General features: G+C 49.9%; 1 protein-coding gene across 3 annotated transcripts; it reads left to right on the top strand.

Moving 5' to 3' along the window:
• Positions 1 to 2,151: 2,151 nt before the first annotated feature.
• On the top strand, positions 2,152 to 21,673 carry PHC1 (polyhomeotic homolog 1). Of its 3 annotated transcripts, none has more exons than XM_076345729.1 (15): positions 2,152 to 2,196; positions 6,328 to 6,484; positions 7,113 to 7,223; positions 8,589 to 8,666; positions 9,445 to 9,594; positions 10,572 to 10,727; positions 11,835 to 12,333; positions 12,664 to 13,424; positions 15,614 to 15,761; positions 15,871 to 16,079; positions 16,677 to 16,791; positions 17,387 to 17,495; positions 18,170 to 18,320; positions 18,932 to 19,163; positions 19,474 to 21,673. In XM_076345729.1, exons 2-15 carry the CDS (start codon positions 6,371 to 6,373, stop codon positions 19,626 to 19,628), a joined length of 2,988 nt encoding a protein of 995 aa, XP_076201844.1. In that variant the 5' UTR covers positions 2,152 to 2,196; positions 6,328 to 6,370; the 3' UTR covers positions 19,629 to 21,673. The 3 variants fall into 3 exon arrangements, with proteins under 3 accessions (XP_076201844.1, XP_076201827.1, XP_076201836.1); XM_076345712.1 differs by lacking the exon at positions 2,152 to 2,196 and adding an exon at positions 2,260 to 2,315; XM_076345721.1 differs by lacking the exon at positions 2,152 to 2,196 and adding an exon at positions 4,111 to 4,145.
• Positions 21,674 to 21,709: the final 36 nt, after the last annotated feature.

Raw genomic sequence — 21,709 nt, 5'->3', positions numbered from 1 at the left:
TGGCTAGACAGACCTAAGGTGGTTACTGGATCACACACACATGCACACAACAGAGAGCACAATCACACAGGAAACAAAATAATTTATTACAAATGTAGTACAGTCTGGGGTGATCAGGTGCAAAACTTGTCCAGACAGACATACTGATTGCATTTGACCAGCTTAGTTTATCCCCCTCTTCTCTCCGTTTTCCCACGCTCGTTCGCCTCTGATCCACCTTGTTCCTTCCATTTCCCTGCCCGTGATTCTTACCCCAAACACACCAGCGTAGTCTTGTAAATCCTCAAATTCTCTTTATCGATTCCAACATCCCTCCCCCCCGGAAGCACCCCCCAGTAAGTCCTAAAGCCTCTTTATTGCAGTAGTTCCCCCCCCCGAGTAGTATTGCAGTAATTCCCCTTCGTTTGCATAGATTCCAGAGAGCTTCCTCCCTTGAATCGGCTTCAGTGGGTTTTGCAACAGGGACAAATGGCTTAGTCGTTCATCCAGTCGTTGAAGGTTTTAGGAGTGGTTGATTCACAGGGATTACGTTGGCTGGGTTCCCCGCCTCGTCATTGTTCCCTTGATCATTATCTGACCTTTTAGTTTGAATAGCCTTAAATATCTCCTATAGCTTTTTTTTTTTTTTTAAAGAGAATCAGCCAGACAGTTTTCCGTCTGAACTAAAAAAGAACCCCCAGCATTTAGAGCAGGTGTGTTTGGTAACAGCCCAGACGCCCTCCTGTGCGGTGTGTTTTGCTGCTTTTCAGGTAGCAGCAAACGCTGTTCTGTGATTCTAAGTCAACGGGACTGGATCGCCTGTGAGCCGATAGTCCAGCACTTTCACTACTGAGCCAGATGCCACGCTCTTGCAACACGAAGCTCAAACATGCTATTTGCAGGAGCACTTATGACGCTCGTAGCCTCAGCGGTGCTTGAGCTTCTGCGCCCTGTACATGTAGATGGAGCATGATTTGTTTCCGCTTGCCTTTTGCTTCTTCCCACCCGTCCCTGGTGCATGAGCCGTCATCCTTAAAGGAAACTCACCAGCTCTCATCAAGACGAGCCACGGGTCTGACCCGATAGGGCATTCCTCGTTTTCTTAGAAACAGTCAGGCTGACTGCAACGCTATTGTTAAAAATGAGTAAGTTTACCCTAAGCGACCACTCCTACCCTAAGCCAGGCAACTGACGGAAGAACTGATGCTCTTCGAGAGTGATCAAGGGAAGCAAGGCCCAAGTGCCTGCACAGCGCAGCTTCTCTCCTAAAAGTTGCCAGCAAGCCCTGGCACTGCGGTTTCTTTACCCCTGTTCACGCAGGTTTCCACTGTGCGCCTCTACATGTGCTCTGCGTGACCTGGACTGAAAACCTCCCCGGCACCATTACTGCCGCTGTCTCCTGTTTGTTCATCCAAGCTTGTTCCAGGTACCAAGACAAACACTTCACAACCCACATTAGTAGCTTTATGTTTAGCAAGGTTAACCAGTCTCCGACAGGACCGACCGCAAAGCACGTCCCAGCACAGAGGACATCAGCTCTGAATGGCGAAGAGCGCTCTGCGCCTGCTGTACAGCCAGGTTGTGACGCTTACCGAGACCTTGCTGCCTCCGTCCCCTTCCCCTGCGGGCACGGCAGGAGGCCGCCGCCGAGGTACCGAGCACCCCCTCCCCGACAGGGCCGGCCGGGCGGGTGAGCGGGGCTGGCCCCGGCGGCCCCGGCCCCCGTCCCGGTCCCGGTCCCGGTCCCGCCGGGCCCCGGCCGCCGTCACCAGGGCAACGGCAAGCGGCGCCCGGGGAAGGGGGTCACATGCCCGGAAGCGCCTCGAGGGAGGAAGTGACGGAGCGGCGGGGAGCCCCAGAGGCCAAGATTTAAAAAAAAAAAAAAAAAAGAAAAAAGAAAAAAAAAAAAAGAAAAAAAGGGGGGGCGGAACCGGCCGGGGCGCGGCGCGCGCGCGTGGGCCCCGCCCCCGCGCCCCACCCCGCCCCGCGCGGCCGCGCCAGGCTCCCCCCCCGCCCCGGGGCTGCCCTGCCAGGCCGCGGCCGGGCCGGGCCCGCCGGGAGCCGCCGCGAGGTAACGCCCCCGGCCCCGCCCTCCCCCAACAACGGGGCCCCCGGGCGCCGCCCCGCCCCGCCCCGCCCCGCCCGGCCGGGGCCCGGCCTGGCTGCCCGCGCGCGGGGGGCGTGTCAGGCGGCGGCGGCGGCGGCCCGGGGGCTCCGGTAACGCCGGCAGCGCGGGTCCCTCGGGCGGGCGCGGGGGCTCCCGGCGGGGCGGGGGGCGGCGCCGCTGCTGCGGGAGCGGAGCGGGGCAGTGCCGTGCCGCGCCGCGGCGGCTGCAGGTGAGGCCGGGCCCGGGGCGCGGGCGGCCGCGGCGGGGAGAGTTCCCCGGGGCCGGGGCGGGCTGGAAGTTGACAGCGGCGGCGGAGGAGCAGCCATTGTCTGCCCGGCCCGGCCCCGGGAGCGGCGGCCGGGAACAACTCCCCCTCGCAGCCCCGCTCCCGCTTCCCGGGCAGCCGCCGCCGCTCCCCCCGCCGGTGGCCGGGCGTTAAACACGCGCCTTTCCTGAGCTGCTCGCGGCGGGCATCCTGCGGCGGATCCCCGCCTCCCGCCGCGGCGGGGCTGCGTGCAGGGTACAGACGTGTTGCAGGCAGGCGGGCAGGGCGCCTGCACGCTCTCTGTCGGCTTAACTTTGCTGCCGGAGTTGCCGGCGGGCTGGGGGGGGGCTGCCGCCGCGCCGCCGCCTCCCCCCCACCCCCCCCGCCCCCCGCGCTCCGGCCCCGCTGGCCGGGCGAGGCGCTTGGCGGGGGAAGGCGTGTGGCGGGGCGGGGAGCAGGTGGTGCGGGGGTCCCGCGGTGCTCGAGAGTCTCACCTACTGCTGCTCCCAGAGCATCCCAGAGCAGAGTGAACGTGTCCCGGCAGTTTCACGCCTCTGCTTGCGTAGCTTGGAGGCTGTGTTGCAGAAAACTACAGTAACGGAAGGAGGACCGTGCTGTAGTCCTGGTCGCTAATTTTTCTCCCCAAAACCTGTGGGCAAACTTGTGCAAATCTTACTTGTTCGCTAACTTAGTTTCTCAAGGGTGAGGCGACAAAACCCGTTACAAGGTTAGACAGTGTTCTGCAGGCAGCAGTCACATGCCAGGGGGAATGGATGGGGTGAGCGAGTAAAACTTGCCTGCCTTCTACCTAGTGTTCAGCGACTAGAGTAGATGTGTGGCCTGACTCTTCTGCTCTTGCGCTTGAGAAAGGTCAGGAACTTGTAGACGGGCCACCTGTGGTGTTCGTGGTGTGTGCCGAGATGAGCAGTGTGGGTGAGGCTCTGGACTGGCCCGTGTTCTCATGCTTGCACTGCTCCGTGAGCTAGTTTTCTCCCTTCTCCTTCCCTTCCTTTCCACTGTGCTGTCATTCCTGCCGTGGTGTTAATAGGCCTTTGTATGCTCCCCTGTCTGCCTTTTAGGGTGCAGTTCTAGCTGTCGTTCAACGATTAATTTCCAGGAATGGCCACATTGTTACTCTGGGTTTTTTTTTGCTTTGGAGCTACTGATTATGTTGCAAGGTGAGTTGGTTAACTCAGTCTTTTGGAAAACCCATGGTTTAATCATTTTTAGTAGGTTATCCATCTCATGGAGCCGCTAGCTGAGTCAAGTGATCTGATAGCCCAGTGATCACTAGATTATTGTAAGAGGAGGGTGCTGGAAGATGCGCTTGGAGTGGGTGTAATCCATGGTATTTTGTGTGGGAATAGCCTGTGTTTGGATCGGATTACACTAACATGGAGCTGCATCCTTAGATGAACTTGCCTGGGGAAATACTGTGCCTTTCCACTTTTGTGTTTGGGAAGGGTTTTGCTGGATAGCCCTGCTTGCTGTGAGTGACTTAAAATTCTTACCACCCTTCTGCAAAGGGAGAGTATGCTTCTCTATCCATGCCCCCAAAAGGCCTTCTGCCTACACAGAGACCAAAATTTTTTGATGCCTCTCATCCCAGAGGTGTTTCAGTGGGATTCTGTTTGTGCTAGGACCTGATTTTAAGAAGATCTACATCAGTGTGGAACTCTCAAAAATGCTGGAAATCTTAAGAATCAGTGATGCTGTTTCCTGAGGAAACACAGATTGGTGGAGCAGAGCACCAAGTCAGAAGCCAGGTTTCTCCTTCTGGTGCAGCTGTTGAGGGTAAGGGTATGTGCTACAGCTAAGCTGAACCTTGGTTACCTTCTTTTCCCTCTCACTGGCACTTGTGGCATCACAAGTGAGCTAATTCAACTCGCTGATCTGGCAGAAAATGATCTTTAGGGTAGCTTTTCTGCACAGTTAACAAGTTGATCTAGTGAGCACCAGAAGCGAGGTAAATGCTGGGAGGAACCTGCACGGGGAGGGTGAGGGTGCGCAAGGGAACAGAAATTGTCTCCGAATGGTAGCTGAGCTACCAGATAACTTGGTGTAATGTGTGTAGCTTCACTCTGACTCGCGTTTTAAACCCATTCGAAGTACTTCATTTATCTACCACAGTTTCTTTCTTTCAGAAAGTCTGTATTCTCTCCCTTCTCAATTTATTTATTTTCAGGCTTCATTTACTTCTTGTGGTGCTGCCCCCTGGGGAAGATCTTTAAGGCAATTGTCTTCTCCAGAGCTTTTATATTCTAGATGGGCTTATTGACCAACTGTTTCTAGCTGCAATAGAGTTGTGCCTGAAGACAGTAGTGGCCAGTTAGGAGGGGGTGTGTCTCAGTTGAGGAGAAGATGACTGCAGGGCAGAATTACCTATGGCCACTGCTGAAGCAGTGCAGGAAGCCAGTGCTGGATTAGTAGGGAGATGCCTGGGCAGGACTTGAGGGCAGAGGTAAAGATGCGTGGGGAAGACAGGACTGGAGCAGCAGCTATCTGCTTGTCAATTATAGAATTTTGCAGATTTTGAGGAGCAGTTTTGGAGCAGCAGTTCCCTGATTTAGTCAGCCATCCTCTGCAGCGTTAATGCTGGGTTTTGCTTTTTGACCAGTACTTTAAAATCATCTTGCTGTCCTTAACGCCATTCCAGAATTTAAAAAGTTGTCTGGTCGAGACTATTGTTGCACCTCCTTTTCTGCTGCACTGGTCCGCTTGTTTACACACCTGGAAAAAGTTGTGTTTGGTGGAGGCTGTGAAGCTCGAAATCTCAGGATTTGAAAAGGTCTAGATCCAGGGGCTGTGCTGGTGCTGAGGGATCCTTGAAGCCTAGGGTTCTCATTTAGAGGTCTCTCGGTTACGTTGCAGGGGAGCCAGCTGGGGTTTTGGAAACAAACAGGCTGTCAGTGATATTGAGACTATCAGAAGCTTTTTTTTTTTTTTTAATCTTACATGGAATTATATCCTTCTAAAAAGTAATTTTTTTTTTTCAGTGAAATTCTGATGAATAATCACTGTTGCGCTTTCTCTTTTCTGACTCTAACCCCTCTTACTATTACTCTCTGTGTAGCCCATGTTTCTTGCTGCAGGAAACTCCCTGATCATTCCAATGTGTTATTCTTCTGCTAAGCACTCTCTTCAGTCTCGCTTCTCTTCCTCTTGGCTGATGAAAGCCTTCTCCAGTCCTTCCTCAGTCCTGAGGTTCACTGCAACTCATCTTTCTGCTGCTGGAAGATCTCTCTGGCTCTGCATGACCTCTTTAGCGGCTTTCCCCTCACAAGTGTTGCCAGCGAACCCTTCATCCACCCTGCTTCTGACTCCGTTCCTCCTGAAAGCAACTTGCCACCACAGATACTAGCTGACAGTCTAATGTTCAAGTTACGATTTGTCAGGAACAACAAGTAGCTGGAAAGTCCATGTGATCAGAGAAAGAAAGAAACAGTCGAGGGCTGTGGGCTAAACTGGGAGAAGGAGGGACCGAGTTGGTATATCTGCAGTAGGGCAGCGGAGTTGTGGGATAATTATACCTCTGTGGGACTGGAGGAAGAGAGGATCAGAAGTTGCCAAAGTGCAGTGGGAGACTGGAACCACAGTGCAATTTGCCTCAGCTCACTAGCCTCTCTGGAAGGAGAGGTGATCAGGTCTGTAACCAAATGATTGAATGAGCTGCAGCTGCTCCTTCACTCTGCTGCCTTTTTAAGAGTTCAGGATGCTGTAGCTTCCAACTGTAGCATGGCAATAAAAATATGAGAATGTGTGCGTTACATTTCTGACTGTGGTAATAAAAGATTTAAACCGTGAGTATAATTTCTGGATGATTTCAGAACCCTGGCATCCCCAGTCCCCTGTGATGTAGCAAAGCTATGCAAGGAGCCCGGTACTGGGATATTCCAGTAAAAAAGCTGTGTAATGCAGTGAAATAGGGTTTGGTTCTTTCTCTAGCCTGACTTAGTTTCCAATTCTCTCAATGTAGATCTGGAGTCCATCTCAGCCTGAGCTCCTGGGATCCTGTCACCATGGAGACCGAAAGTGAGCAGAACTCCAGCTCCACCAGCGGGAGCTCCAGTTCTGGAGGAAGCACCCGTCCTCAGATATCGCAGATGTCTCTCTATGAGCGACAGGCAGTACAGGTGAGACGTGGTTATGTTCTGGGGTGGCATGTGCGTCAGTGGAAGGTGGTGGTGAGCCCTTCCGTGTTCCTCTGAGTTGTTGTGTGTCAAGGTGGGAGCACGCTCGAAGGACTGTCATGTTTTCAGATTTAGAAATTCTTGTCCTAGGCCCAATGTTTAGTTCCTGTAGCCTGATATTGTGCTTCATGTTTTATAGGTTACTCCTCCACTGTCCAGCCTCTTAGATTTAACCCGTGCGGTGATCCAATAGCTTGATTTTTAGCCTGCTGTTCTGGAGCAAGTCATTCAGTTTATCATCCCTGTTCCTCTATATAGTGTATATCCTCCATAATACATACTATACTGGAACACTTGTCTGCCTGCTTGAGCACGCATATCCCCGAGTTCGTGGAGTTTATTGAAGTCTTGCAAGTGTGCTTCCCGCTGTCCTGGAATACACCTGTGATTCAGTCTGTTACCAAATTTGTAGCTGTACTACGTATTTTGATGTGCTAATCTAGTGACTTTGCTTTTTTCATGGCGGACCATAGGGATGGTCTCATGGCTGTTATTTATTTCTTAATTGCTCTCTCTAATCACGTTTCAAGGGCACGCTATTTTTGACAATTGGGTTTTCCTCTTTCGCTAGGCCCTGCAGGCACTCCAGAGACAGCCCAATGCAGCCCAGTACTTTCATCAGTTTATGCTCCAGCAGCAGCTTAACAGTGCCCAGCTTCACAGCCTGGCTGCTGTCCAGCAGGTGAGTTGCCAAGGGGCAGAAGGAGAGGAATTGGATCGTTCTGTGGGGAAGATCCAGAGATTCTCTCTTTATACAGTGACTTGTGCACCGAGGTCATCCTGATCCATGATGAGACAACGAGTCCCTGAACACATTGTTTAAAGCTAATACAAACAGCTAGTAAACTGGAAGCCTGATGCAAAGATTCATTTGGTTTTCAGGTACAGAGCAGGGGAAGATAAAATTTGGCATCCCCAACAGGAAATTTGCACTTCAGAGGCCTGTGACTAGCCCCTGAACCTTCTTTAAATAAAAGATGGGTGGTTAAATCATAAGGGGATGCAGTAGTGTTTAAAAACTGTATTAAAGTGAACCATGGATTGTTACTTCTCTGAGAATAAATATGGTCTCGTGTGCGTGAAATTTCAGGCAGTATCCTCTGAATTTTCTGCCCTGAAACTTAGTAGCCCATGTTTTCTTTACCAGTTGCTAGCAAGAGGGATCTGGGGTAGATCTTGTCCAGCCAGGAGGGTGTTTCTTTAATTGAGATACGTTTATACAAATTGAGATATTTTATGATGCATAACTGTTGAGTGATTTTTTTCTTTTTCTTTAGCAACTTTGCTTACCTACCAGACTTTATCATCAGTTGAAGATGGATTATGTGTGACATGAATACAGTTCTGTCTGTGTAACAATATCTCCGTCAGTAGCTGTGCTCCTTGGCTGTTAGTCCAGGATTTAGTTGTTCTCAAAATCCCTACCTGCAGTTTTATAGCATAGAGGGAATAGAATAATCTCACCAGTTTTGCACAAATCTTAGTTATAAAACTAGCTAAACTCATACAGTGGAATTCCTGTGGGATCATGGGGGGGTGGGGGTGGAAATTTTAACAATATTTACATTCCTCCACGAACCACGTGTGCTGTAATCTGCAATTTGTTACTTGGAGTGCTATCATTGCATTGTTACTAAACTGCCTAACTAGCCCAGCAAATTGTTAATACTGCGGGGAACGTCTGGGTGGTAACAGTGGATTGCAGCATCAGGATGAGGGTTGCAGTGTGTAGCGTGACAAGCTGGGGCAACAGCAGGGTATGTACCCATGGGTGGAAGGACTGGAGGTCATGCACTGTAAGGATCTGTTATCTACTACCTTGGGTAGTGTATAGGGCTGAACTGGTTGGGGAAGAGGAGGTTCCTTGCTGAGTTGCTGCACCTGATTTGTAGGGCACAGCAGAGATTTGTAGTGGTTAGATTGTGCTCCTGTTCTCAGAAATGGGAGAAGATGATGATGGGACTAGGTGTTCTGACAAAGCCAAATATTTGGGCTGGATTGAAAAGTTTGTTCCAGGTACTCATTTCTCTGTCAATCTCCCTTGCAGGCTACAATTGCAGCCAGTAGACAGGCCAGCTCCCCCAACACCAGCACCCCGCAACAGACCACCACCACCCAGGCCTCTGTAAGTAACTGCTCCCTCACACACATATCAAAGCCTCCTCCCACCCGCTCCGCCTTGTTCTTACTCCTCTTTGTCTTTTACGAAGGCAGTCAGCCAGGGAAACAGAGCTTCTAAGAATGCTGGGAATCTACAAGATGCAGACAACTTTGAGGATTTGGGGTGCTACCATTATTGGTGGGGGTTGAGGAGACCAGAGAAGGTTTCTGAGTGGGAGAGGCCTCTTAGCTGGAAACGCAGACAATGATCTCTCTTTGCTGAGGCTTTGGGGATATGTTGTCATGGATTAGAAAAGGATCAGGACTTCTAAGAAGGCGAAGGAGTCATGAGCAGTTTGAAAGGGAGTGCTCTTTTTCTCTTGGGCAGAGAAGTAGTTTGTTGAATGAGAGGAAGTCTGGTTATGTAGTGAGTATTGAGGAACTGGGATTTGTTCAGAGAGTAGATGAGTTGGTAGCGTAGAGGTTACTTTGTGCGTTTTTTCCTTTACTTGAGAGGCTGGAAAAAATGATGTATTTCTTTTGGATCTCTCATTGCAGTTGCATGCTAACAGTGATACTCAGGCTCAGCATACAAATGAGCTTAGCATCCAGGGCTTTGGCTAGTTTAGACTGCGTTGCCTCTAAGACCAAGCCCTCTAAGACAAGAACTTTTTTCTTCTTGGTCCCCTGTGGGATACAGGAAAAAACTGTAAAATGTCTGTTCTGGCTGTACCCCAGAATTTGTACTTATTTCTTTGCCTCTGCCTCTTCATATACGATTTGGGGCTTTTTTCTGTTTTAAGATCAACCTAGCCACCACGTCAGCTGCTCAGCTGATCAGTCGGTCACAGAGCGTGAGTTCCCCCAGCGCCACAACCCTGACACAGTCTGTGCTCCTTGGGAATACCACCTCACCGCCTCTCAACCAGTCACAGGCCCAGATGTATCTCCGGGTAAGAGATGTGTATGCAAAATGTGTCCTGACCATGAAGCCCACTTCCTAGCCACTTCAGTGTTTCACTGCTTGGGATTACCAACACCTTTGGCCTAACTCTAGCTCTAAGGATGATGCACGATATTTTAAATTCAGATGGGGAAGCTCTTGTCCCTGAAACCACAAGTTTGACTCTGGACTCAGCTTTTGAGGGTAGATGAGCTATTGTAGTGTGTGGCTCAGGTGAGATTGTTAAGAACCATGTTTGTGTCTGCTCCGCATAGATGTTAAAGATCCCATGGCACTTCTCACTAGAGTGTAAATGTGAAACATATGTCCTAGACTTGAATATAGCTCACAGAAATAAAGCTACTTTTCTGGTTCAATGCTGGAACAGATATATGGTAAATTACTCTTCTACCACTGCTGAGCTCAGGGACATAAGTCAGAATTCAAGTAAATCTAGAAATGTAAATCACCATGAACAAATATGTCATCCTTTTAACTGCTTTGAGGTGCTGCTAAATAGAAAACATTAGGCTTGACTATATAGTCAGTCTGGGGTTTGGCTACCTACTTGAAAAATATGAACTGTGTCTCAGTTGACTTTAGATACAGATTGTAATCCCCTTCTTTTCAAGCAACCCTGGTCTTGCATGTATGTCTTTTATCACTGTTTCTCAACCAGTCCTGGATATACATCTGAAAATTCAATGATATCCCAGTCTTTTAGCCAGCAGTCTGGGCAGTCTGTGGGAGTTGGCCCCGGCCCATGTTTGGTAGAGGAGTGCTTGTTTCCATAAGGAAACTGTTCCCAGTTTCCTGCTCCCGAGGGTTATGTTCAGTGTTACAGTGCAGGGAGGGTTGGGGGTTTTGCAATGTGTGACACCGCAGCCCAGTGTTGCTTTGTAATCTGTTTGCTTGTGGTTTGCTGTCTTTCTTTCTCTCTTCCCCTCCATTCCTTTCATTCCACATCACCTGACCCTACCTCAACAGCCACAGCTGGGGAACCTGTTGCAGGTAAACCGGACCTTGGGCCGCAATGTGCCTCTTGCCTCCCAACTCATCCTGATGCCCAACGGGGCTGTGGCCGCTGTCCAGCAGGAGGTACCACCCACTCAGTCTCCTGGGGTCCATGCAGACACAGACCAGGTCAGTGACACCCCCTCCCAGAGTCCTTCCCTTCCCCTGCTCTCTGTCACCCCACACTCTGGTCTTTGTCTCCAGCCATCCCTGTATAGCAGATTAGCTCTATTTTGTCCCCCCCAACCTGTGTCCCTGTGCGGGCAGGAGATTCTGTTCTCTCTTGCCACTGTTTTTTCATGTTTGCTTTTTGCCTCCAGAGATGGGATTAATTTCTGCTTAAAGTTTCTGGGGTGAGCCACAGACTGAATCAATCCCATCTTCACAGTTTCTCGATTGTCCTTGTGTGAAAAGAATTGTGGAATTCTATGTCCGGTTTTCAGTCACTCTGCAATGAAGAGTCTTTGCCAGCGGTAGTATGCCTTCACCCAGTTGGTTTGTTGTACAGATGCCAAAGACCGAACAGGCCACAGGGTCTTAACTCCTGCGTTCATCTATAAGTAATTCTCCAGGTCAGGGAGCTGCCATGGCTTCCCATTTTCCTTATCCTATCCCAGTCATTCTTGGGATTTCCAGTTACTTCATATTTTTCTTGTCTGGAGCTCTTTCTTTGAAGGAAAGTCAGCCATGATCAAACTTGAAGATAACACTGCATTTGGAGGAGCAGTAAATACAGAGGATGGCAGCACCAAAATGCAGAGGAACTGGTGAAATCAGAAGGGCTGCAGGCCATGAGTAGATCTGTGGGCCTGCTGAGTGGAACGCCCTGCACAGGGGGAGGAGGCAGGTGGCACAAAAATTGAAAAGGAATGACTGCTCTTTAAAGAGGTATCTCAGCACTTTTAGAGCCATGCTAAACTGGATGCTACCAATGCAAAGGCATGGCAGGCAGGTCTGAAGGCTGTCCCATGCCTCGGAGAATGGCTGCGTCCTCATGTGCTGTTCAGAAAGTGCCACGAGATCTTTAACTTCCATCAGAGATGGGGCAGGAGGGAGTTCAGGATAATGTGTTGCCTGAGCTTTGGCCTGCAATGTTAGCCAGTTCCCCACATGAGACCTGAAGCATCAACTTAGCCTGCGTCCCGGTAGAGCACGTTGCTTATGCGTTCTCTGCCAAACTTCCAGCAAGTAATGTATGTAAAGCAAACAGATCCTCTTTTGTATATGTGTTTCTAGGTGCAGAACTTGGCTGTGAGGAGCCAGCAGACCTCTGCCACTAACGCCCAGCTCCAAGGCTCTGCGCAGAAGGCAGCTCTGCCAGGAAGCTCCCAGGCTTCGGGCTTACCGCAGGCCACCAGCACGGGCCAGACCTTGGCAGTGGCTCAGGCCTCCTCCGGCAGTGCGGGCCAGTCCCTCAACTTGAGCCAGGGGGCAGCAGGCAGCAATGGTGTCTCCGGGGGTGTGGTGGCAAGTGGTGGGAGCCAGACCTCAACGGGGTTGAGCCAGACCTCCTCGGCAGGTGCCGCTGGCAGTTGCCAAAGGAAAGGCACGGGGGTGGTTCAGCCATTACCGGTAGCAGCTGCCCAGGCCGTGACTGTCAGCCAGGGAAGCCAGACGGAGACAGAGAATGCAGCCACAAAGAAGGGCGAAACAGACAGCGGTGGACAGCAAACGGTGGGCATGAACCTGACCAGGACTGCTACACCAGCACCTAGCCAGACGTTGATCAGCTCAGGTAAGTGCAGACCTGTTCCTTCTCTTCGAGCCCACTGGGCTTTCGCAAGAGCGCCATTTGAAAGCCCAGTGGTGAAAGGTTTTCTGACATGCCTCCCAGCCTCTGGGCTCCCGGAGGCTTGTCTCTAGGGGTTATCCCTCTCTATTAGCAAGAGTAGTTGATTTAGTCCCTCATGTCCTCTGCCAGTAAGCTGTCAGTCATTTTGGAGCTTAATGACTCAAACCAGTGCAGTGGCTGCCTGCCTTTTTTTTTTTTGTTGTTATTGTTGTTCCCAGCTGCACTGTTGCTAACTTTTGTGCTCTCCTCTTTTCCCACTCTGTGTTTGGATAGCCACATATACACAGATCCAGCCACACTCACTGATCCAGCAGCAGCAGCAGATCCACCTGCAGAAGCAGGTGGTGATCCAGCAGCAGATCGCCATTCATCACCAGCAGCAGTTCCAGCACCGCCAGTCCCAGCTCCTCCACACAGCCACCCATCTTCAGCTGGCCCAACAGCAGCAACAGCAGCAAGCACCATCTCTGACCCAACAGCAGCAGCAAGCTCAACCTCCGCAGCAGCAGGCTCCACCTCAAAACCAGCAGCAGGCTCAGACCCTTGTGGTGCAACCTATGTTGCAATCCCAGCCACAGCCTGTGCAGCTCCAGCAGGACAGTCCTTGCCAGCCAGCCACCAAGTCACCTGTTCCAATTCAGTCAAAATCTCTGGTCACCCCCATCAAACCACCTCAGCTTGGGCCTGCCAAAATGTCAGCAGCACAGCAGCCTCCACCACACATCCCAGTGCAGGTGGTGGGTACTCGGCAGCAGGGCTCAGGCCAAGCCCAAGCACTGGGTTTAGCTCAGATTGCTGCAGCAGTGCCGACATCCCGGGGAATGCCAGCTGTGGTCCAGCCTGTTTCCCAAGCCCATGCTGCTTCCCCGTCATTGTCTTCAGCTCCAGCATCCTCACAGGAAGCTCCTCCTCTCACCACAGGGGTGAATTTGGCACAAGTTCAAGGCACGGCCCACATGGTGAAGAGCCCAGCCTCCTCTCCAGTTGTGGCTCAGATGCCAGCAGCATTCTACATGCAGTCTGTCCAGTTGCCAGTAAGTGATACCATTGAGAAGGAGAATAGCATATGGATTCTCTTTGTTCATTCCTAGGACACCAATCGCAGTCCAGGCCCAGGTCAGTGGGATGGGATGGGTAAGGGGTTTGGGTAAAGGGATGTGGAGACTTTTCCTCTCGAAAACACTAATTCCAGTCCAAACCTTGGGGTTACTGACTACAAGCATTTCTTTTCCACATTATGATTCAAAGGCTTGCATGAAGTAAATAGATGAGACTCAGACCCTGCCCCAAATGGGGTAGGTGTCCATATCGCATACTAAATATCACATTTAACAATGTGGTGGGTTAACCTTGGCTGGCTGCTGGGTGACCACCAAGCTGCTCTATCATTCCCCCTTCACAGCAGGACAGGGGGAGAAAAATACAACGAAAAGCTCGTGGGCCGAGATAAGGACAGGGAGATCACTTACCAATTACCATCACAGGCAAAACAAACTCGGTTTAGGGAAATTGATTTAATTTATTGCCAATTAATCAGAGTAGGAAAATGAGAAATATGAACAAATCTAAAAAAACACCTCTCCCCCTTTTTCACAGGCTCAACTTTTTACTCCCGACTCTTCTAGCTCCTCCCCCTGAGCGGTGCAGGAGGTTGGGGAATAGGGGTTGTGGTCAGTTCATCACACGTTGTCTCTGCTGTGCCTTCCTCCTCACGCTTTTCCCTTGCTGCAGTGTGGGATCCCTCCCATGGGATACAGTTCTTCATGAGCTTCTCCAGTGTGGGTCCTTCCCACAGGCTGCAGTTCTTCATGAACTGCTCCAGCATGGGTCCTTTCCACGGGCTGCAGTCCTTCAGGAACAGGCTGCTCCAGCATGGGTCCCCCATGGGGTCACAAGTCCTGCCAGCAAACCTGCTCCAACGTGGGCTCCTCTCTTCATGGGTCCACAGGTCCTGTCAGGAGCCTGCTCCAGCATGGGCTGGCTTTCCATGGGGTCACAGCTTCCTTCAGGGTACATCCACCTGCTCCAGTGTGTGGTCCTCCACAGGCTGCAGGTGGATATCTGCTTCACCATGGACGTCCATGGGCTGCAGGGGGACAGCCTGCCTCACCATGGTCCTCACCATGGTCTTCACCATGGGCTGCAGGGGAATCTCTGCTCTGGTGCCTGGAGCACCTCCTCCCCCTCCTTCTCCACTGACCTTGGTGTCTGCAGAGTTGTTTCTCTCACATATTCTCACTCCTCTCTCCCAGCTGCTGTTGCGCAGTATTTTTCACCCTTTCTTAAAGATGTTATCACAGAGGTGCTACCAATGTCACTGATGGGCTCAGCTTTGGCCAGTGGAGGGTCCATCTTGGAGCCAGCTGGAACTGGCTCTATCGGACATGGGGGCAGCTTCTGGCATCTTCTCACAGAAGTCACCCCTGCAGCCCACCTGCTACCAAAACCTTGCCACATAAACTGAATACAAACAATAACTGGCATCTTTGTTGTCTCTCTCAGGAGAGAGATGAGAGCTGAACTCCCCTCTCCTCTCTAGGTGTGGATACCTCCAGGTCAGAGACCTGGTGTGTGGTACCAGCCACTGACTCTAGGCCTCAGAAGATCCCCTAGCAGCAGGCTATGTAGAGGAAACAAAGATGGCTCATGTTCCACAGGCCTCGTCCATGCTGCTCTGAATTGTCCAGCTAGGGCCTGCCCAACACCCTGGAACAACAGCGCTTTGCCAGCTCAGATATCCTTAGCTGGTTGCTGAGACTGTTTCTAAACTCTGGCTGCTTCTTCAGGAAGGTGTCACAGTATTTGTCTGATTGCTAGAGTGGGGGGCCAATTCTGCTCTCATCCAACATGTTTCCCCTACTGTTTTGACTCTCCTTCATTGAAACTGATCTGATCTAGTCAAATGCCTGTTTGGAAACTGCTGGGTGACTGCCATTCCATTTCTTTCTGCCTGGAATAATCCCTTGAGGTTTACACAATGTCTTGGTATTATATCAGTGGCCCAATTCATGTTGATACATGAAGTTTTGCTCCCTGCTAGGCAAATGCTCTCAGGTAGAGGTATGTACTGTGAGGGAGCTAAAGGCATTTCCAGGAGAAGAAACCAGGCTGGAGATGAAGTATGATGCAGCAGGCGCATCTTACTTTTGCCTTCAATCTATCTGTCTTGTTCGTTGCTTTGGGGCTCCTCTCTCTGCTTACGTGTTCCTCTTTACTCACGCAGGGCAAGTCTCAGACCTTAGCAGTTAAGCGCAAGGCAGAGTCGGAGGAGGAGAAGCAGGAATCACCCAGTGTCACTGCACTCCTGCCTGCCAGGTCCTCTCCTGTGACAGACAGCCCTAAAACCATGGAGGAGAAGAATGGCCTTGGAGGTGAGGTACAAAGGAGAGCTCTGCTTGTGCGTGCTAATGATCTGATCTTGTATTCCATTTGAAGTAGATGAAGCAAAGGTAACTGACTCTTGTGCTGTTAACTTTCCAGATAAATCTGATCCTGTTGCCATTGCAACCCCAAATACCACCTCAAGTGAAGGAGCATCAGTCACCCCCACCTCTGCTCCCACCCCAAACTTGGCAATGGTGTCACGTCAGATGGGAGACTCCAAACCCCCACAAGCCATCGTCAAGCCCCAGATCCTCACACACATCATTGAGGGCTTTGTCATCCAGGAAGGAGCGGAGCCCTTTCCAGTAAGGATTCTCCGCTGTGGGGGATGGACATGTAGCGCTCTCTCGGGAAGGTGATGGGCTTCCATCTTTGGACAGGAGTTTCTTTCCCCATGTTCCAATTTTTAGCCTGAGACACAGGTAGTGAAGAGGAAGGGAAAGGAGGGAGGTGTCATGCATGAAGCAAGGCATTAAGTGGTGGCATTAAAGAGAATGGGTTGGAGGGAGTAAACCAAATGTGATGGGAACTGTTTTCTCCAGTAGCCCCAAAGCAATAATTTATGCAGGAATTGTAAGAAGGTTCTTCTCTCTGATTTTTAGTGAGGGAAAGATGCACTGCATTTTGAACAAGCAGGAAGTGAAGTTAAAGCAAATAAGGGGAAATGCAGTTACACGGAATTGCAGGATATTCAAGGCAGATAGTACTTGGTGATCTTTGAATGAACCGCCAAGCCTGTGAGTCAGGAAGGAGTAATAACTTTGTTCAGCATCTCTCCTTCCCTAGTAGGCAGAGGGATTCTTCTGAGCTGTAAGAAGATATGAGTGGCATATACCTTGCAGAGGGTGGTGGCCACAGAGAATCCTTTACTGATGGGCCCAACTCTTTCTCTTCCTGTCCAGGTGGGTTGTTCTCAGCTGCTGAAGGAATCTGAGAAACCGCTGCAGGGAGAGGCTCCTTCTGGCCAGAGTGAAAACCTGTCCAGCAATTCTCCGGGAGGGGACAGTGCTTCTATGGGTGAGTTTCAGCACCAGGAGGCCTAGCTAGTGTTACTGAAAGTTTCTGCTCTCTGATACTGTATTACTAATTTTATACATTATGGACTTGTATCCCTTCCTGCTAACTCCTTAGAGACTCAAGCTATGGACCTAGGATCTCCTTTTCTTGAGTGCCAGAATACAATACTTTGTTGTTGTTGTTAATATGATCTAACACATCCTGTGTTGGTAGTAAGCAGAAGAATCTGAACTGTACCTGTCTCTAATGACTCTGAAGGCTGTGAAGGATGTGTGGATGCAGCAGAGAGTGCAGCGATGGAGATTCCCCCACAGCCTTGTAGGATATGAGGGATATGCTATTTTTTGCTTGTTCAGCGAAACGGTACTGACAAGGAGAAATAAACTGGTCTGTTCACTATCCTGGGATCCTAATTAGTGGAGCTTCTGCCTCTCCTTCCCCAGCTTCTTCCCCAAGCTAACTGCTTAGTAGATTCAGTAAAGAATAGTGCTTGGAATCTGTCTGCTTAGAAGAAGAGTAGTAGAATGGGGAATTGTTGTGTATGATCTGCTTCAGTTCAGAAGCTAAACTGGTGTGTATCTCTGTATCTCACTAGAGCTTGATAAGAAGGCAAACTTGCTGAAGTGTGAATACTGTGGGAAGTATGCCCCAGCAACCCAGTTCCGTGGCTCCAAGAGGTTTTGTTCCATGACCTGTGCTAAAAGGTAATAGCAAGACATAATCTTCCTTTTCTCTGACCGTACATTCTCTGGAACTTGGCATGTGCCCCCTCTCCAGGTAGTGTACAACACTTCAGTACATCTGATCTTCCCTCCATGGGATGCACTGGCCACAGAGATCCTTTAGGACTCTAAATTATTTGTGAATGCTTCTAGGTCTGGAGAGGTGGATGTGGTGTTGAGTGTAAACAGGATTTCTGACTTGCTCAGAAAATGGAATGGGAAGGGGGAAGTTCTTGGGCTCCAAAGAACCTCTCTTCAGTCACATGTACATTCGACTGACAAGACGAATGCATACTGGTAGCTGTCTGCTGTATCGGTACTAGACAAAGACATGAGGGAGCATTGGGGGAAAAAACCTGGGGACAAGTTAGATTAGTCATTGCTGCCTCCTATTGATAGCAGAGTGCTTGTTATGGGTCTTTTTTCCCTTAGGGGAATGACTTAATTGACCCTTGAGATGTTAGATCAAGACTCTGGTGTCCAAATATTGCTTGTGTCAGAAGTCTGGACTGGTTCCTTCCAAGGGGAAGTCTTAGAAGGAGGAGGAACAGAACTTGATGGTAAAGAGGAGGTTTATCCCCATCCAGAGCAAGGAGAAGCAGTAGGTTTAGATAGTTGCTGTTTCCTAACTGCTGCTCTGCTTCTACTTACTTGAGGTACAATGTCAGCTGCAGCCATCAGTTTCGGCTGCAGAGAAAGAAGATGAAGGAATTCCAGGAAGCTAATTATGCCCGTGTCCGCCGACGGGGACCACGGCGCAGCAGCTCTGAAATTGCTCGAACAAAGATCCAGGGCAAGCGCCACAGGGTAAGGACAGAGTCCTGTCTGCCTCTGTCGAGGCAGATCTCAGTGTAAGAGTTGTCACTGCTGGGTGTACCACTTTCTCACAGTGGATGTAGTCGTACAGGACGTGCCAAGTGCACATTGACACAGTTGTTACACAAGGCACAGTGAGCTGTTCTAATTGCTCATTGACTGCAAAAAGTGGATTCACATTTGTACTTGTTCTGTTCTCTCTGTGTTCACTCCCGCCTGTGTCTCGGAGGTCTCAGTGAGTGAGATCAGCTGGCAGCCTTGGTAGAAAACAATCCACTTTTCCCGTTTGATTAGCATGCTTCCACATGAATGATTTGAATCAGATTATAGAAGAATGGAATGAGCTTCAGAGCTGACATGAGGAAGAGGAATGGATGGGGGGAGGATGGGGAGAAGGAAGAGGAAGGGAGGCGAGAGTAAAGTCTCCCCTTTCTGGCATCGGGGAGCTCTTGCGTCAGCTGCCCCTGGACCAACAGTCTGAGACAGTTGTCCCAAACTGTTGGGACAACTTCTGCTGCTCCCAATGTCTTGTTTTGCACCTAGTAATTGTGAATTTCTTACAAAGCACCTTTTTTCTTTCTTTCTTTCCTATGGGCTTGTAGGGCCAGGAAGACTCAAGTCGAGGCTCTGATAACTCCAGCTATGATGAAGCTTTGTCCCCTACATCTCCAGGACCCCTGTCAGTAAGGGCCGGTCACGGAGAAAGGGACCTGGCAAACTCTAGTATGGCCCCACCTACCCCAGATCTACATGGCATCAACCCAGTCTTCCTGTCCACCAATCCCAGTCGCTGGAGTGTGGAGGAAGTGTACGAGTTCATTGCATCACTGCAAGGTGAAGTTAAGATCCTCTCCTGCAGTCCTGTGATCCAGTAGCATGGGGAAATTTGTTGGCTCTCTTTCTGCAAAGAAAGTGGTGTCAGTGGTGCCTAGTGCTTTTACTGTACTTTTTGCATGTTTCTGATTTGGAGTAGATCATACAGATGGATGAGTTGTACTCCTCAGGCAGCCTGTGGAGTAGAGTGGGGATGGGGGTTGGTTAGATTCCTAGCTTGCTTTCTGTACCTGCCAGAGGCCCAGAGAGTGGGAACAAGGGGAGTGCCCAGGGCGCATGTTTCTCAGTGCTGTTTTTTTTGGTTTCACAGGGTGCCAGGAGATTGCTGAGGAGTTTCGGTCACAGGAAATTGATGGCCAGGCCCTGTTGCTTCTGAAGGAGGAACACCTCATGAGTGCCATGAACATCAAGCTGGGACCAGCTCTCAAGATCTGTGCCAAGATCAATGTCCTCAAGGAGACCTAACAGCTCTGAAGCCAGAGGTCTCACTTTTGCTCTGACCCCAGGGCAGCTGCCAGCTTTGGAGCATCCTGCTGGGGCGGGGAAGAATGGGACGGTCCCCTGTGGTCTTGCATTCAAGAAGAATGAGAAGGAATTTAACTGATTGAAACTGCCATGCACAAGCCCATGTCTTGGTCTCTTAATGGTGCTACAAGGGGGAGGAAAACTCCCAGCTGGGGCCTTGAAACATCTTTCCTTCTTCCTGATTTTGAATATGCCTCTCCCGTATACTACATAAAGATGGGAAGGGGACCTCTTTCTGTCTTAGCAGACTTCTGAAAGGGAACTGCCCTTGCCCCTTCTTGCTACAGCAGGTCTACTAGATCTTAGTTTTGAATCTTGCTGTGCCAGAACTTGAGGCATAGGAAGAGCCGGCCCCACACGGACAGTGGGAGCAGCTGTGCTTGGGGCATTTAGGAAGGGGAACTAGTAAATTCCAAGTGACAGAGGTGGACAAACAAGAATTTGAGCAAAAGGGGCTGCTGCTGTTTCACTCTTAAAAAAAGACCTAGGCTGTTCATGAACTGGGTTTAATAGCCATTCCAGCATGCATACCAAACTTGAAGGCCTGTGGCAATAGGAGCTGCCTTAGCTTTACTGTCTCCTGTAGAGATGCAGAGTGAACACAAAGTGTTGTGGCAGCTATTTGCTCCAGATGCTCCTCTCTGAACCAGAGGAGGATTTATCCTGAGTACTTATGACAAGGTGATGGGAAAATCGAAGGGGAGGGGGAGTGTCTTCTGCTGGGGAACCCTGCAGCACTAGGTTTATCTCCCCATTGTGCTGGGGCATAATTTACAGATCCAAAGCAGGCTCCAGAAGCGCCAAGGCTCTTCATAAAATGGGCTGGGGTTTTGGTTTTGGGGTTTTTTTGTGTTCTTTTATCAGTTTGTATTATTTTTGTGTCTGTCTTCATTATCCTCAGGAGAGCTTATGGGACAAAGTTTAAGCTGGCAGGACTGTATTGCCTGCCTCAGGCTTTTTTTTTGTTTGTTTGTTTTGGTTGGTGTTGTAAAACAAATTTCTCTTCCTCAGTTAAAAAAAAAACAAAACAAACCAAAAAAGCACCCTCCAACAACTGAATACTAATCCTTTAATGCTACTTTTCTTTTCTAAGGCATAGAATTATGTTATAGGCTGAGTCCCTCCCTTTCAGCCCCTCCAGGTTTGGGTTTTTTTTAAGGACCAAGTGTGGTATTCTGAAGTTTTGTAACCGGATTGCCAAAGGTGAAAACCTGAGCAGAGTGCTTCTCTTCCAGGAGCACCTCTGCCTCAAACAAACAGGCAAAAGACCTGAAGAAATTACACAAAACATGAAGAGGTAAGTGCCCCCTAGAGCCAAATACCTGAAAGCAAGATGATTTTATAAACCATGTGTCTCAGCTTTTCTGTTTTCAGAAGTTTCACGTGAAATATTTGAGTGAAACTAAGACTGTTCATTGTGGAAAGCACCTACTGTTGCAGGAAAGTGGTAGTGGCAAGGCAGGAGGCCTAATAGCATAGGTAGGAAAACATTAGAGATCTTTGGAATGGCTCTTTATTGACCCATGTTAGAAAAAGAGAGGAGGGAAAGTGCTTAGAAGATGGATAAAATGTGGCAGCAGCTTCCTAGTCTTAACTGTACTGTTGAATCTCACTTTGACATCCTTGTTCCTGTGAGAGGAGACTTCTGAGACTTGTTGAATCAAAATAGGCCCAAAGGAAGCTGCCCATGCTTGCGTCCTGGTAACACTATTTGGTCTGATGTAATTTGGGGGCAGGGAAGGGGGAAGGTTAGAATCTCTAACCGCAATCAGCAGAGGAAGGCTGCCCTTAAACCATTTTATCCTTAGCAGGCTGGGTGTGATAAAACTCCTGTTTAGTTTGACCCTTGGCAGGGTGGGCAGGCAGCTAGCCTGCCTATGTTACTAGCTACTTCTGACGACCGGATTTTATTTCAGTCAAATGGGAAGGCTTCACTTCTTCATTTCATGTTCAATGTTCTTAATAAAAAATACTTGTTCAGGCTTTGCAAGTCTGGCTGCTTTTCAACGTCCTCTCCCCAC

This window comes from Aptenodytes patagonicus, chromosome 1, assembly GCF_965638725.1.
Source record: "Aptenodytes patagonicus chromosome 1, bAptPat1.pri.cur, whole genome shotgun sequence".
NCBI classification, from domain to species: domain Eukaryota; kingdom Metazoa; phylum Chordata; class Aves; order Sphenisciformes; family Spheniscidae; genus Aptenodytes; species Aptenodytes patagonicus.
This window is presented reverse-complemented; position numbering and strand designations above follow the sequence as displayed.